General features: G+C 40.1%; 1 protein-coding gene across 1 annotated transcript in view; it reads left to right on the forward strand.

Annotated features, from left to right (window-relative positions):
• Window positions 1-300: 300 nt before the first annotated feature.
• The window catches only part of LOC108054692 (protein FAM135A), a 29586-nt gene continuing 16113 nt past the window's right edge, over window positions 301-13773 (forward strand). The window contains exons 1-2 of the mRNA XM_017137747.3: window positions 301-550; window positions 10293-10464. Of these exons, the coding sequence (XP_016993236.3) occupies window positions 10388-10464 (77 nt within the window). The 5' untranslated portion in view covers window positions 301-550; window positions 10293-10387. The remainder of the gene's footprint in view (window positions 551-10292; window positions 10465-13773) is intronic.

A 13773-nucleotide genomic window follows, 5' to 3' on the forward strand; every position in this document is an offset into this window, starting at 1 on the left:
TGGCCAATTAATCAATCACTTATCACCCGTCATGGCCAGAACATTTAAATTCCCATCAATCAGTCGACGTTCAATCTTTCCAAAGAGCGAAAGGTGCCTTAAAAAATTGTACTTCTCTTTACCTTCTACTCTTCAGAGATAAAAAAGGAAATTGAATTTGGCTGAATGGTAAAAATACGGCCAAGAGCACGAAGAACAATTTATCCGACGACGCATTCCGTGTGGTGCGTTCTCAGTAGTCGATGCTTTCGTACTCGATTCCCTCGTTACTCGGGTCTCTCATTTTCCGGCGCAGTTTTCTCCGTCTCAGTCGGCTGTAGACATTTTCCCGGTGCGGACGTGCGTTTGGCGGTGGAAATTCTTTAGCATTCGGGAAATTCGGAAAACAAAAATCGGAAAAAAATAACACAATACTATCGCTCGTTGTAACACTCGGTTATTTGCGGTTTTTCGGTTTTTTTGGTTTTTTCGCTGGCTGCACTCTAATTTCATTAGCCGGAAGGGAAAATGTCCACCGGGCAGTGCAAATAATCCGGAGGCAGATGAAGAAGTGCGTAAATTATGACATCGGGATGGTTTAAAAAAAATAAAAGGAAAATAAAAGAGAGAGCGTTTGTCTCTTCGGGATGGTTGGTCGTCCTGCAAACCCAAAAGCCCAAAAGTGTGTGTCCTGATAACATCGCTTCGCCATCTCGCAGAAAGTAAAATTAGGGCAAAATGTGCTTGGCAGAAGAGTCTGTGTGTGTGTGTGAGTGTGTGTTGAGTGTGAGTGAGTGTGCCACTCCCACCACTTGACCGCCCTTTTCGCTTAAAGTGCTCCTCGTTGTCGCAGCCTAATTAATTCAATGGCCCAAACTCCACGGCACCTAAATTTAGGGCCCACAGAAGGGAAGCCACGTTTTTAAATTCCCATCGAGTTGCAGGGGGATATTTTTAACCCAGAAACATTAAACAGGGGTTCTAAGAAAGGGGCAAGAAATATATAAAAGTGCCAACAAAGCTAACTTAAGTTTTGATAGAATTTTAGGATTCAAGAAATCATAGTTCATGAAATAAAAAATATATTTTTGCCTAATATTTAATTAATTATTTAAAAATTACCCCTACAATTACTTGATATTTTTATCCCAACCCACTAGACATTTACAGTTTATTCCTAGAGCAAACAACATTCTCGCTGGGTTAATTATTTTTAAATTGCAAAAACATTTCATACGCAAAGCCCCGCAGAGCAAACGCAAAAATGTATAAATAAATTTGCCGTTTTTCATGGCCACACACAAAAATGAGCGACAAAAAATCGGCATCGCCGTTTTGTAGGGCAAAAACCTCCGCAAACAAAAAAAAAGTAAAATAAACCCAGAGAGCAAAGTGAATCAAGAATGGAATGGAAAAGTGTTCAAAACTGAGTGACAAGTGCGATTCCGAGGGAATCTCGTTTTTCCTGTGACAGCCTGAAATGTGCGAGAATTTATGATGCATTTAATTAAAACGAATTTCGGATGGTTCGGTTCGGTTCAGGACGGGACATTTGCTCGCAAATTTGATGGTCAACAAAAAAGGGACTAAATAGGGACTCGCAAATGCGGGTGATAACTGCGCCCCTACACTGTGCTACAAAATGTGATGGTTATTTTGATTTTGAGAGGAATTGTGTGACAAATATGGTGAAGTTTAAGAAATCACCAGGGTTTTCGAATACTTATTAGGATGCCTAAAAGTATGCAACAAAATGTTTTTTATTGCATACTTTTAGACACCTTAAGATAGTTTATTAAAATAAAAATTAAATATAACTTATAAAATCCCAAAATTAGTATTTATAGTGCCTATCGATAAATAAAGATATATACACTCCGAAACCAAATGAAAAATCGATTTATTAGGAAGCACAAGTCCTTTGTGAAACCCCACCTGCCTTCGCATGACTAACTCAACTCGACTCGCGTTGCGACTTTATTAAAAAATCCTTACCGCCGCCGAAATTTCTTGTGGTTCTCCGGTTTCCTTCCTGCGTGCCTAGTGTAATTTGGGCATGTGTTGACACGGCCACCTATTAGACCACCACCCACTTCGTAGAACCCACCCAGTTTTCCGGCCTTTTGGCAAATGCGTGAGTCACAAGTCAGCGTACTGCCAGTTCCATCCAGTATTTCGTATTCCTCGTATTCCGCTCCATCTCGACCACTTCACGTCATGTTTTTCGGGGGAGCCCGCAACAAACATTACATTTTACGGTTCTTTTATGCTTGCCACATGTCACGACACAGTTAACTGCCGCATAACGCAAAAACACCCCGCACAACATAACGCAACTCAACCCAACTGAACTGAACTGAACTCAGCCGAACTGAAACGAACCGAGGCAAAACCGCAGTAGACATATGAGGCTGTGTGACAGGAGGCACTTTGGGTTGAGGACCTCTTCCTGTCGAGAGATCTATGACATGACCGCTCTGGTAAAAAAAAACAGCAAACCACATATATAAACCCTCATATATTTATATGCAATATACGGAATATTCGAATAGAGGGGCCCAACCAGGTATGCAATTATGCAAAAAGGGGGCGGACCTTTCGGGCTGTCAATCATGGGGAAATTGAAATTGCTGTCGACAATCGTGAGCTTTTAGGGTTAAAGTTGGGATAACACTAAAGGGACATCAATTGATGAAATGCCAGGTGAAGTGATGGTAATGGTTGGGGATTTGAACTAAAGTTGCAAAGGGACTAGGAGACACCCTTTTTACTAGAGACTTATGAGGGTCTTTAATAAATACCAAATAAATGTTAGAACATTTGAACAATAAATTCTATAAAGTCAATTTAGGAATCTTAAGTAATGGTAATCACTGGAAAATAAAATAATTTCTGAAAGTGTTGGAAAGTATGCTATTAAAAATATACTATTCAAAATACATTGTTGCATACTTTTAGGTGATTAAAAATTTAATTTAATTTACTTTCATAACTTCCGAGATTTTGTGTCACCACCCACATAATTAAATGTACCCAATATATCCTACGAATACCAGGTAGCCATATAAAAAGGATAACCCTCAGGTGCTCGAGGGCCTTTCAGGAAGGGACAAACGACTTTTGCCGGGTCTGACTCTTTTATTGCCGTCACTTGAGCCAATATTTGCACATTTCAACAATGTTTCCATTTTTTCCACGTGGGCGTTACCCTATCTAAGCTGAGCCACCCCCAAAAGCAAACCAAACCCGAGCGAAACGAATCCTCCCATTCAGCCATGCATGCTTAAATGTAATGAAATATCCTGTTCCGTCTCCAGTGTTCCCGATCCCCATCCATCGTCAGTCTGGTCGCATAAAAAGGCTCAATTCAATTTTTCCAGCGCCCTCTACAGAGGGTATACCCCATCTCCCATTTAAACTCCTCCTCCGCTTCGGTCTGCTGCCAATTCAAGTTTCCATTTTCATTAGGGAGTCCAGACCCCGGAGGTCCTTCAGGTGGTGCTTACATGCCCGCTCTACACAATGCTCAACTCGTTGAGCTTTGTTGGAGTTAACCAAGTGGGAAGGGTCCTTCATAAAGAGGGGAGTCAAGAGAGTACGAGGATGTGGATGTGGCTGCTTGGTGCATATAATTAAGTCATCCGGTGGGCGGAGGGCGGCGGGCCCAGATGCCATGCATCATGTATGGAAATGCTCGGAAATGCTGCAGAAAGTTGAGCAAATTATGTTGTATCCAACTGGTAGTTGCAGTGCAGCAGCGCAGCCTTCATGGTTTGATAAATAATTTATTTGATTTAATTATCCCAGCCGTTGCTGCAGGAGTATTTCTATGCTCAGTGCCTCTAACAACTCGGCGCTAGGCTCTCGAATTTCTGACTTTTATATTTTATACATTTCCCTGGGCGCTAATCCTGCGCAACGTTCTCCATTTCGCTTTGTTGTCCTGGAATTTTAATGAAACTTAGCTTCATTTTTCCTTTATTCGAATATTCCAATTAGAAGCTTTTGCTTTTAGTAAAGAAGAATATTTGATAAATATTAGTTTTTCTAACTATCAAATTTTTTTTATTGATTTTATGTATTTTTATAACAAAAATAGCTGGGTTTTATAAATCACTTTTAAATTTCAAAATAGGTGTCTAAAAGTATGCAACAAAATATATTTTTAACGCAATAGTAATATAAATTCATACAGGAAGACGACTTCCTTTATTTATTGCATACTTTTAGACATCTTTTAAAAGAATTTTAAAAATTTACCTCTATATCTCATAACTCATCCAATATTTCCTTAATTTCTATTTTATTTATGAATTAAATAAAGAATTTATGTATTTTTGTAGTATTTATATCTTTCAGCTTTTGCTTGTCTTCATTAGGTAAAATCCTTGAACTTAAGTTTCCCTAGAACCTCTTAAAGTTAGTCATCTTCCTTAGATCTTCTTAATTTGCTTGATCTTTTTCATTTTCTTTTGCCTTTTTCCATTTTCATTTCCATTTCATTTCGCAAAGCTCTTTTGAGCCTCTGCGCAATCTTTCATTGGTTCGTGCTTCTTTCACTTCAATTCCATTTGATGCGCCACAAGATTTCCCAACCCGATTTTGTCCCCCGTCGTCCAGACGTTTCAATCGCTTTCCACCCATTTTTATTTTCTATTTTCTTTTTTCCATTTTCCGCTTTTCCGCTGCAACGTGAGATTGTAAGCTGTGAGAGGCCCGTATAAATGTTGACCAATTCCTTGCACTTGCCTGCACACACACTCACCACTCACCACAAGCCCTGTTTACCGGGTTTTTTCCTAACTTTCCTCGGTTTCGGGGTCTTGTTCTTTTGTTATTGTTGGCTGCGCACTTGAGTTGTTCGGCTCGCCCTTTATGGTGCCTCCCTAAGCCCTAAACTCATTCACCCCCTAACTTGGCCCAAACCCATTTGGGCCTCGACACGTGAACGTGAGCAAGTGGCCCGCCCGAGCGCCCCCGGCTTTTTCCCCCGGCACGCGATGCACTTGGCCAAGATACCTCAGCACCTCTTTGCCTTCTCAGCTTTTTGCCCCTTCGCCTTTTTGTAGCCGCCGTCAGCTGCAACTGTTGGCAATTTTGTATGCCTTTCCTGTTAATAGGAGGGGTATATTGTTTTTTGGAATTTAAATTTTATTTTATATTAAGTAGGCATATTTTATTTTCAAAATGTATCATGTCCTTAGAAGCACACATTAAATAATTTAACGGGATAACGTATTTTTTTATTTTATAACTCCATACTTTAATACAAACCCGAATTTTTCACTATCTCTTCACTTTTCAAATATAAGCTATTTTTAATTGACTTACCAATTATTGCAAAGAAAACAATTTAGATAAATTCTACCAATTTATCATATAAAATCGATTTAGAAAATAAAAAGCGTTGAAAATATAAAAATTTATAACTTTTTATATTATTTGTGAAGAAAATATATAATTATTTAAATATTTAAAGGACGAGTAATTTTTCATTACTTAAACGATCTTTAATAAACTAAAGTTTTCATAGGATTTGCCAGAATTTTTTATGATTTTGGCCCAATTAGGTAACAAATAGTCTTTACACAGCACTTGACTATTTTCCCTTGCTTTATTGTGCACAATAGCTGGGGAAAAGAGTTTTGGAGGCCAGGGAAAATAATTTTCATGCTCATGGACGGCGACGAAGTCGGCACTCGAGGGCATTTTTTATGAGATTCCTGGGCAGATGTGGAAGTGGTGGGCCAAGTTAGAGCCCCGGCTGGTTAACTTTCCCAGTTGATGAATAATTTAATGGGAAAACACATGTTTCGCAAGCATGTGGAACTCGGAGCTCGTTGAAATTGTCTGATATGAAATTGCCTATTTCCGGCTCAGTCTGGCTGGAAAAGAAGTTGTCATGGAAGTGAGATGAAGGCGGCCCAAAGTTGCTGGACAACCAAATTGAAAGAGCTTTTTCTCCTGTGGGTTTCGAGGCAACCGAAAGATAACAATCAACAAAAAAGTTTCCTCTTTCTGAGTTTCAAATTACATGAGATAAACATCATGCTCTTCCTCCAAATTGGATAAATTTGCTTAGTATCAAAGTTTACAAGTTTTTAAAGGTTAGCGCGCCTAAAAGTAGGCAATATAAATCGTTAATGAATGGAATTGAGCTCCTGCAAAGAGGAACCTATTAATTTTTCAAGGACCTTTTCGGTCGCAACGGGCAACGGCATCTTTTTGATCCGACTCAAAGCTGGAAGCTATACAAAATATTTTAATTAATTTTTCACAATCATAAAGTCAGAGACTTGAAGAGGAAATTAATTGAATTTATGGCCTTGAAAACTGGGGCCCCGAAATGCGAAAGGAAATGTGACCGGCCGGCGGCCTGTGGTATTAAATTGAAATATGAACATGAAAGCTTTTCCTTTTCCTTTCCATTTTCCCATTCATCAACAGGCCACGACGACCTTTAGACATTAACACATTCGCACGCCATGTTTTATGTATGTACGCCCCCAATATAGTATGCTATACTATAGTCTATAGATATATTTAACAAAACAAGTGGGGAAGACGTAAAAAAAGCAGAACGTGTCGGGGTCACCAACTTATCTTCATCTGAGGGAGGGAGAAGGAAGGAGAACCAACCCTCGTTTGTCTGCCATTGACGGTCCTTAGTCCTCTTTTCTCCCTATTTTTCCTGCCATTTGGACTTTGGCCAGACGGCGATAATTTAGGGCACCACGTAACGAAGAGCGAAGTTGGCCAAGAAGTGGGTCTTTCGTTTAGGGTTTGGGCTTTGGGAGATATGCTAGGCCATCTCCTTCCTCATTTCCTGCGCGCGGAAGTTCCTTCTCCGCGTCCTCTCGCCGGGACATTAGGGATAATCATTACGATGATAAGCACGAACGATTTGATTTCTCCCGTTTATGAGGCCGTTGTCATCGACAGTTTTGCTGGGGCTACACAGAGATAAAATATTTAAAGAAATTAAAAATAAAAAGAAACATAATTTTAAAGTAACATATTCAAAATTCAAATATATTTCCTTCTCTTTTACTCAGAGCATTTGTAGTCACCATTTTGCTTTCTTCTATCTTTTTTGATTTTAAAGTATTTTTAAAATACTAGAATTTCCAGTATATTTAAAAAATAAGAAGAAATAAGGTAGTTCGAAATTCAGATATGTCTGCCTTGCTCTTATTCACATTAAGTTTAGAAGCCATTTTGTTTTTTCTCTCTTGTTTGATTTTAAAATTTTAAATATCAAATTAACATTATTCAATATTCCAATTATATGTTTTGTAAGGATTTATATGTTTTTTTTCTCTGTGTACTCCAGTTCCGTCGATCGGAAATGCCGGGCTTATGTTTTGGGTCTTTGTGCCTTTGTTTGTTTGGCCTGCCTTTTGTTTCGATAAGTGACTCAAGTGGCTTTTGTAGCTTTATTTTTATGGCGCACTCTTGGTGGTCGCTCTTCCCGATATTGAATAGTTCACAGCTCATTTCGTTTACTATTATTTTAGTTAGGCGAATTTCGGAAAACAGCCTTTCCTTTCACAAACTTTATCCTTTGAGGTCTTAATGCAATTTTATGGCAGTTTTCAGTTTTCAATTAGAAACTTGATAAATGCATTTCGTCTTTGTGGTCGCCTAAGTTGCCAAAAAAAATCGCCATTATGGTTTGGCTCTGCCATTGTTAATCCACCAAAAATTCTACTTTCCGCCTTTTCACTTCAACCATTGCACAAATGTGTTTTCGTTTAGCTTTTTGAAAGTTTCCGCTTCCCGTTTTATATTATACTTTCCTATATATGTATTTATATAAATTTCTCACTCATTGTTTGGCACTTTATTCACAATTCTTTTTTTGCGTGAACTTTAGCGCTGACCTAGTTTCCTTTACCATTTTTTTTGGTAAAAATTCACTCAGACAACGTGGCGTATGCGTAATGTTGAAAAGTTAAGGCACCATTTGGAACACTCGCTGTTTGCGTGGGCAAAAACTAACAGGCAAATTTGCTTTTAATTTCCAAAAGCCAAAGCCAAAGCCTCATAGAACATTTCAAATTCATGAACACAAATATTTGTCGAGCTAAAAGAGAGAATTGGGCGGGGCGCACACTTAATGACAAAGTAAGTCAAAATGTAGCGACAACATTTGCCCATACATAATGGGATAAAACGGGGATGTGGCTGCAGATTGGGGATTGGGGATGACTGACTGGGGACTGGGGGACCAAGGATGGTTTAAGGACTTTGCTAACAAATGGCATCATCACTTTCACTCACCAAGTTGCACTAGACGAACAGTGCGGTTGGCAACTATAAGTCTGCGTCGCTTAAATCAAGATATCAACTTGGCTAAGCTCGTAATTCGGGAACAATGGAGAAGTGCTGCTAGGGAATATTTATTCAGCTGTTTTCCAATACTTTTATTAACTCTAAAATGTGGAAAAGGAAAAATATATGATGAAAAAAAATGTAAAATAAAATCAATATTACTTATGTAAATATTTAAAACATATAAAAAATACTTACATTTTCGAATAAAGGTTTTGAAACCGCATACAAAGGTGTCTAAAAGTATGCAATAAGATTTTATAATTCCGAAACTTCATCGGATTATTACAAAAGGTGACATTCTTTTTTGTTGCCTACTTTTAGACACCTTAAAATTATAAAATTAGTTTGAAAATAATTTATATTTTTATATACCAACTTAATGCAAGCTATTTAGTAAATAATGTGAGGAAATTTACCCATAATGTTTCGGTTGGTAGTGTAACTTTTCTCACCCACACCACCCACCTCTTGGCTCACTTAGGTTAACCCACATTGACAATGAGGCAAACAACAGACAGTCGGCGAGGAAAAAGAGAGATGTTTCTGGGGGGAAAACAGACATGTTCCCTTTTGCCACGCGGCATCCTTAAAAATCCACACGGCGAACAGAGAACTCTTTCATCAGCAGAAGTAGAAGGAAAAGCAGAAGCAGAGCAAAAGCAAAAGCAGAAGCAGCACTTTTCTTGCTTTGCCTCCATTGTGTCAACAAGCGAGGTCACCCAAAAGTGGGTGGAAAATCCAAGGGGGGGTGGCATTAACTGCAGCACATTAATGTTATTGTAGGCGTGGTTTTCGCAGGCGACTGACTGACTGACTTTCCCGACTTTTCCCACTTTCCCTCTCGCTCTCTCCCCCTCTCTCTCTCCGTTTTTTTTCGCCGTGAAAGGAAAGGAGCTTTTGTTGTTTGGGCGATTAAAAGTTGTCGTCGTCGTTGTTGTTGTCTTCCTTTCGCTTTTGGCCCCATTCGACTGACATCGTGGCGGGGCTTCCCCCACTTCGTTGTTGTTCTTGTTCTTATTGTTGTTGTGGCTGACCCGCTAACCCCAGAGCACACAAACACACATAGGAAACCCAGCTACACAATGGAAAAAACATGAGAATGGCAGTCATTCATGCAGTTTCAACTCTTCATTTGTGTAAGCCTTTTGTACTATCCCAATAAGGCTACTTAATCCTGGATCTAATTTTAAATTAATACTTAATAAAAGGCTTTTATCCATTTTTACAACCTACTCTTTTGAATCCGCACACTACATAAATTAAAAATTTATAGATATAATATTGTAATAAACACATATTATTTTGAAAATTGTGAACAATTTATTATCGATCCTTGATTCTTATTACTGTGCATAATTTTAATTGTTTCACAAAAAATAGTATTTCTTTTAAATTCATAATAAACAAATATTTTAACATTAATTTAATTTATATTTTAACTGCAATTCTCCAAGCAATATAAATATTATTTTGAATGATTTATTAGCAGGCAACATAAATTGATTTATAAATTGGATAAAAGCATTTGTCGCGCAAAATAAAAATACAAATGGGTATAACATGAAAATATCACTCAGCTATTCTACAAAGTGCGACCTATTTCCAAAGAAAAAACATCCTTTTTCGCGACCAATTTAGTTATAATTTTTTCTCTGCACACAGAAGGCCATCCACCCACTCCAGCGAATATAAAGAAATAAAGCGCGCGCTCGGCGAAAATCGCCCACTTGGCACAGTTTCCTCGCACAATTACGGGGCAATCAATTGGCCAAGCTGTCAATAGTTGCCAATAAATTTATTGAGAGCACGGCAATCGAACTTGGCAACTTGGTTGCAAAGACTTGCAACGCCGCGTTTTCTGTGGGCGCTGCAGTAGGTAGCCAAAAAAAAATGAAAAATAAATCAAATACCATAAATAAAAGTAAAAACTTATAGCCAATTTTTGTGTGCTTCTTTTCTTTGATTTTTCTCAACAGAGAGGAGCCAATGAACTTGTGGACAACTTGAGACGACCACAAGGAGGGGAATCCCCTGTTTTGGGAGGTCAAGGAACATCAAGGAGTCAGGAGTCATGGGCGACCTACAGGCCACCATCGAATTCGTCGTCGAGCTGCACAAGTTCTTCAATGTGGATTTGTTTCAGCGCGGGTGAGTCTGTCGTTTGTGTTTTAAGAGCACTCAAACCCAGTCGTGAGTTCATTCAATGAAAGAAAAGTTAAGTAAAAAAGTAAATCCAAGCCAGAAACCTCCACCCATATGTGTTCCAAAGGTCACTGATATCCTCACTCTGGAACGAACCCTTGATGAAATCATTGCAGCAAGTAGTTATGAGATTCGTACATCTAAATTCGGAATTACTCGCATATACACTGACAGTGCTGAGTCATTCCGCAAAGTGGTTCGTAGCCTGACTGCTTTAAATTGCGAGTTTTGGCATCATCAACTCCGTGAGGACAAGCCATTTAAACTGGTGCTAAGGAACATACATTCCACAGTTCCAAAGGAGGAAATAGAACGTTGCTTCACGGACAAAGGTTTCAACGTAGTGAATATTTACTGTCCAAGAAAGCCTGGCACGCGCGGCACTACGGCCGACGTTAATGTTGACGATAGACAAAATCTGTTCTATGTCAATCTGAAGATGACTACGAATGTCGCCGAGTCGCTTAAAATCAAACAAATAGGAAGGCACCGAGTTACAGTGGAAAAGGCTACCCGAAATAAGGACCTCGTCCAATGTTACAAATGTCAAAATTTTGGCCACACTCAAAATTGTTGCTTCATAAAGCCTGTGTGTGGGAATTGTGCCGGAGATCATCCTACCAACTCAAAATCGTGCGAGTCAATCCTTAACAATCAATGTATGTGTGCAAACTGCGGAGAAAATCACCCTGCAGGTTTTAAAGGCTGCAAAGTCAGGATGGAACTAAGCAGGAAACACAAATCTGCAATAAGGCTAAGCAACTCAACGAACAGCAGGACCAACGAAAGCCGACACGGTCAACTATTCTCCATGTCAGCCACCAGAGATGGCGTCTCTTATGCAGACATGGCAAGGAATAACCTTCCGAGCACCAGCGCTACAGCTACGCAGTCTTCTGCACATATACCTGGAGGCGACCGCAACCCCAACAAAAATTTGTCTACCTTGGAGAAGGCAATATTCGATATTAACACTAGGCTGGATCAACTCTTCAAACTAGTCATGGAAACGATTGAGTCGAACAAGGCTTTTCGCGATCTAGTTCAGGTTCTAATTTCTAGAAAATGACAGTCTCAACAATAAAAATCGGATTATGGAATGCAAGAGGTATAGTTCAGAAAAGTGAAGAACTTCGTCTTTTCCTTATTGATAACTCAATAGACATAATGCTCATTACCGAGACACACATGCGTCCCGGTCTTAATTTGTACCTTCCTGGTTATGATCAATACTTTGCCAATCACCCTAGCAACACCGCTAAAGGCGGCTCTGCTATCCTTATCAAGACCAGCATTATCCACACGCAGAGTGAGCCCACAACGCGAACAGACTTACAGCTAGCTTGCATTGAAATTCTAACAAATGGGGGTGTTGTTAAAATAGCTTCTCTGTATCTTCCTCCCAGCGAGCCTTGGACAAAAAACAATTTTGACCAGCTACTAGTCTCTCTAGGCCCAAAATTTTTGGCTGGAGGCGACTTTAATGCCAAGCATCAATGGTGGGGAAATTTAAGATCCTGCTGCCGGGGAAAGCGTCTTCAAGAGGCCATAGTTTCTAGCTCAAGCCAAGTTCTAGCTACTGGGGAACCTACCTTTTATTCCTCAAATACCAGGCTCACACCAACAGCTCTTGACTTCTTCATCGTAAATGGGGTACCACTCAACAAACTTTCGATCGAAACCAAATACGAACTATCCTCGGACCATCTGGCAATTGTCGCAACGCTAAGCCAAATACCGCAATGCAAGGCCAAAAGAAAATCTCTTCTACCGCCCGGCTCCTCTGTTGAAAAGTTTAAGGAATCCCTGGACAGAAGCATTAACCTCAACGCTGTCATCAACCATCCAGATGATCTTGAAGCTGCGGTAGCAGCCTTCATGGAAAATATATACACAGCTGCGACAGCTGCTAGCCCGAACCAAAGGCACCCTCCGAACCAAAGCAGAAGCAATCTGCTCCCACAAAATGCTCTAGTTCTCATACAGCTTAAAAGAAGAGTCCGCCGAGAATACACAAGAACAGGAGATATTCGCGTCTACAAGGTTTATAAAAGATTGTCAAATCGGCTAAGCAAAGTCTTGTCCATGAACAAGCAAGACCACATAGACCAGATGTTGGAGAATGCGAGCCCAGATGCATCGACCAACTACTCCTTGTGGAAACTCACAAGCCGATTCAAGAGACAGGTCACCCCAAGGGCTCCTCTCAGAAATCCCACTGGTGGTTGGTGTGGGTCAAGTCAGCAGAAGGCGGATATCTTTGCTGATAATCTAGAGAACAGATTTAAGCCGCTAGATCTTACTCCGATGGAAAATCGAATGCTTGTGGAAATGCAACTGGACAGACCTTTCCAAATGGCTCTTCCCTGTAAGCCTGTAACCCTGGAAGAAGTCAAGGCACAGATCGGAAAGCTCAAAAACAAAAAAGCACCAGGAGAGGACCTTCTACACTACTATTTATTGTCCTGTTGTTTAACAGCGTCCTAAGGATGAGTCATTTCCCAAGTGCATGGAAGAATGCTATCATCACGATGATACCCAAGCCTGGAAAGCAACCCACTGAAGTAGATGCATACAGACCAATTAGCCTCTTACCTGCACTGGGCAAAATGATGGAAAGAGTCATACTGAATCGGATCCTTGGACAAGAAAAAGTAAGCAGAGCTATTCCAAAGTGGCAGTTTGGATTTCGAAAAAGTCATGGCACACCTGAACAGCTACATCGCGTGGTCAATTTCGCTCTGGAAGCCATGGAAAACAAAATGTACTCAGTTGCAGTGTTCATGGACATTCAACAAGCCTTTGATAGAGTATGGCACGACGGTCTTCTAAGCAAGCTGAAGAGCCTCCTTACGCCTCAGCTTTTTCTCCTCATTCAGAGCTTCTTAGCTGAAAGAAAATTCAGTGTGGTTGTCGATGGAGAAAAGTCGTCAAAACGCCCAATCTCAGCTGGTGTACCCCAAGGCAGTGTACTAGGTCCAACACTATACTCTCTATACACATCAGATATGCCAGATTCCTGGGTCTGTACCGAAGTCGACGATGATAATATGCTGATCGCAACTTACGCCGACGACACTGCTGTTATGGTCAGAAGTCCAAGCATGGAAATCGCAACCTTGGGCCTGCAAGAGTATGTGACACGTTTTGAAAAGTGGACAACAGAATGGAACATAGGCATCAACTGCAGCAAATGTGCTTGTGTCACATTCTCCACAAGGCCAAAAGACTGCCCAGGAATCTCCATGCTTGGTT

The sequence above is a fragment of the Drosophila takahashii genome, chromosome 3L (genome assembly GCF_030179915.1).
Source record: "Drosophila takahashii strain IR98-3 E-12201 chromosome 3L, DtakHiC1v2, whole genome shotgun sequence".
Taxonomy (NCBI): domain Eukaryota; kingdom Metazoa; phylum Arthropoda; class Insecta; order Diptera; family Drosophilidae; genus Drosophila; species Drosophila takahashii.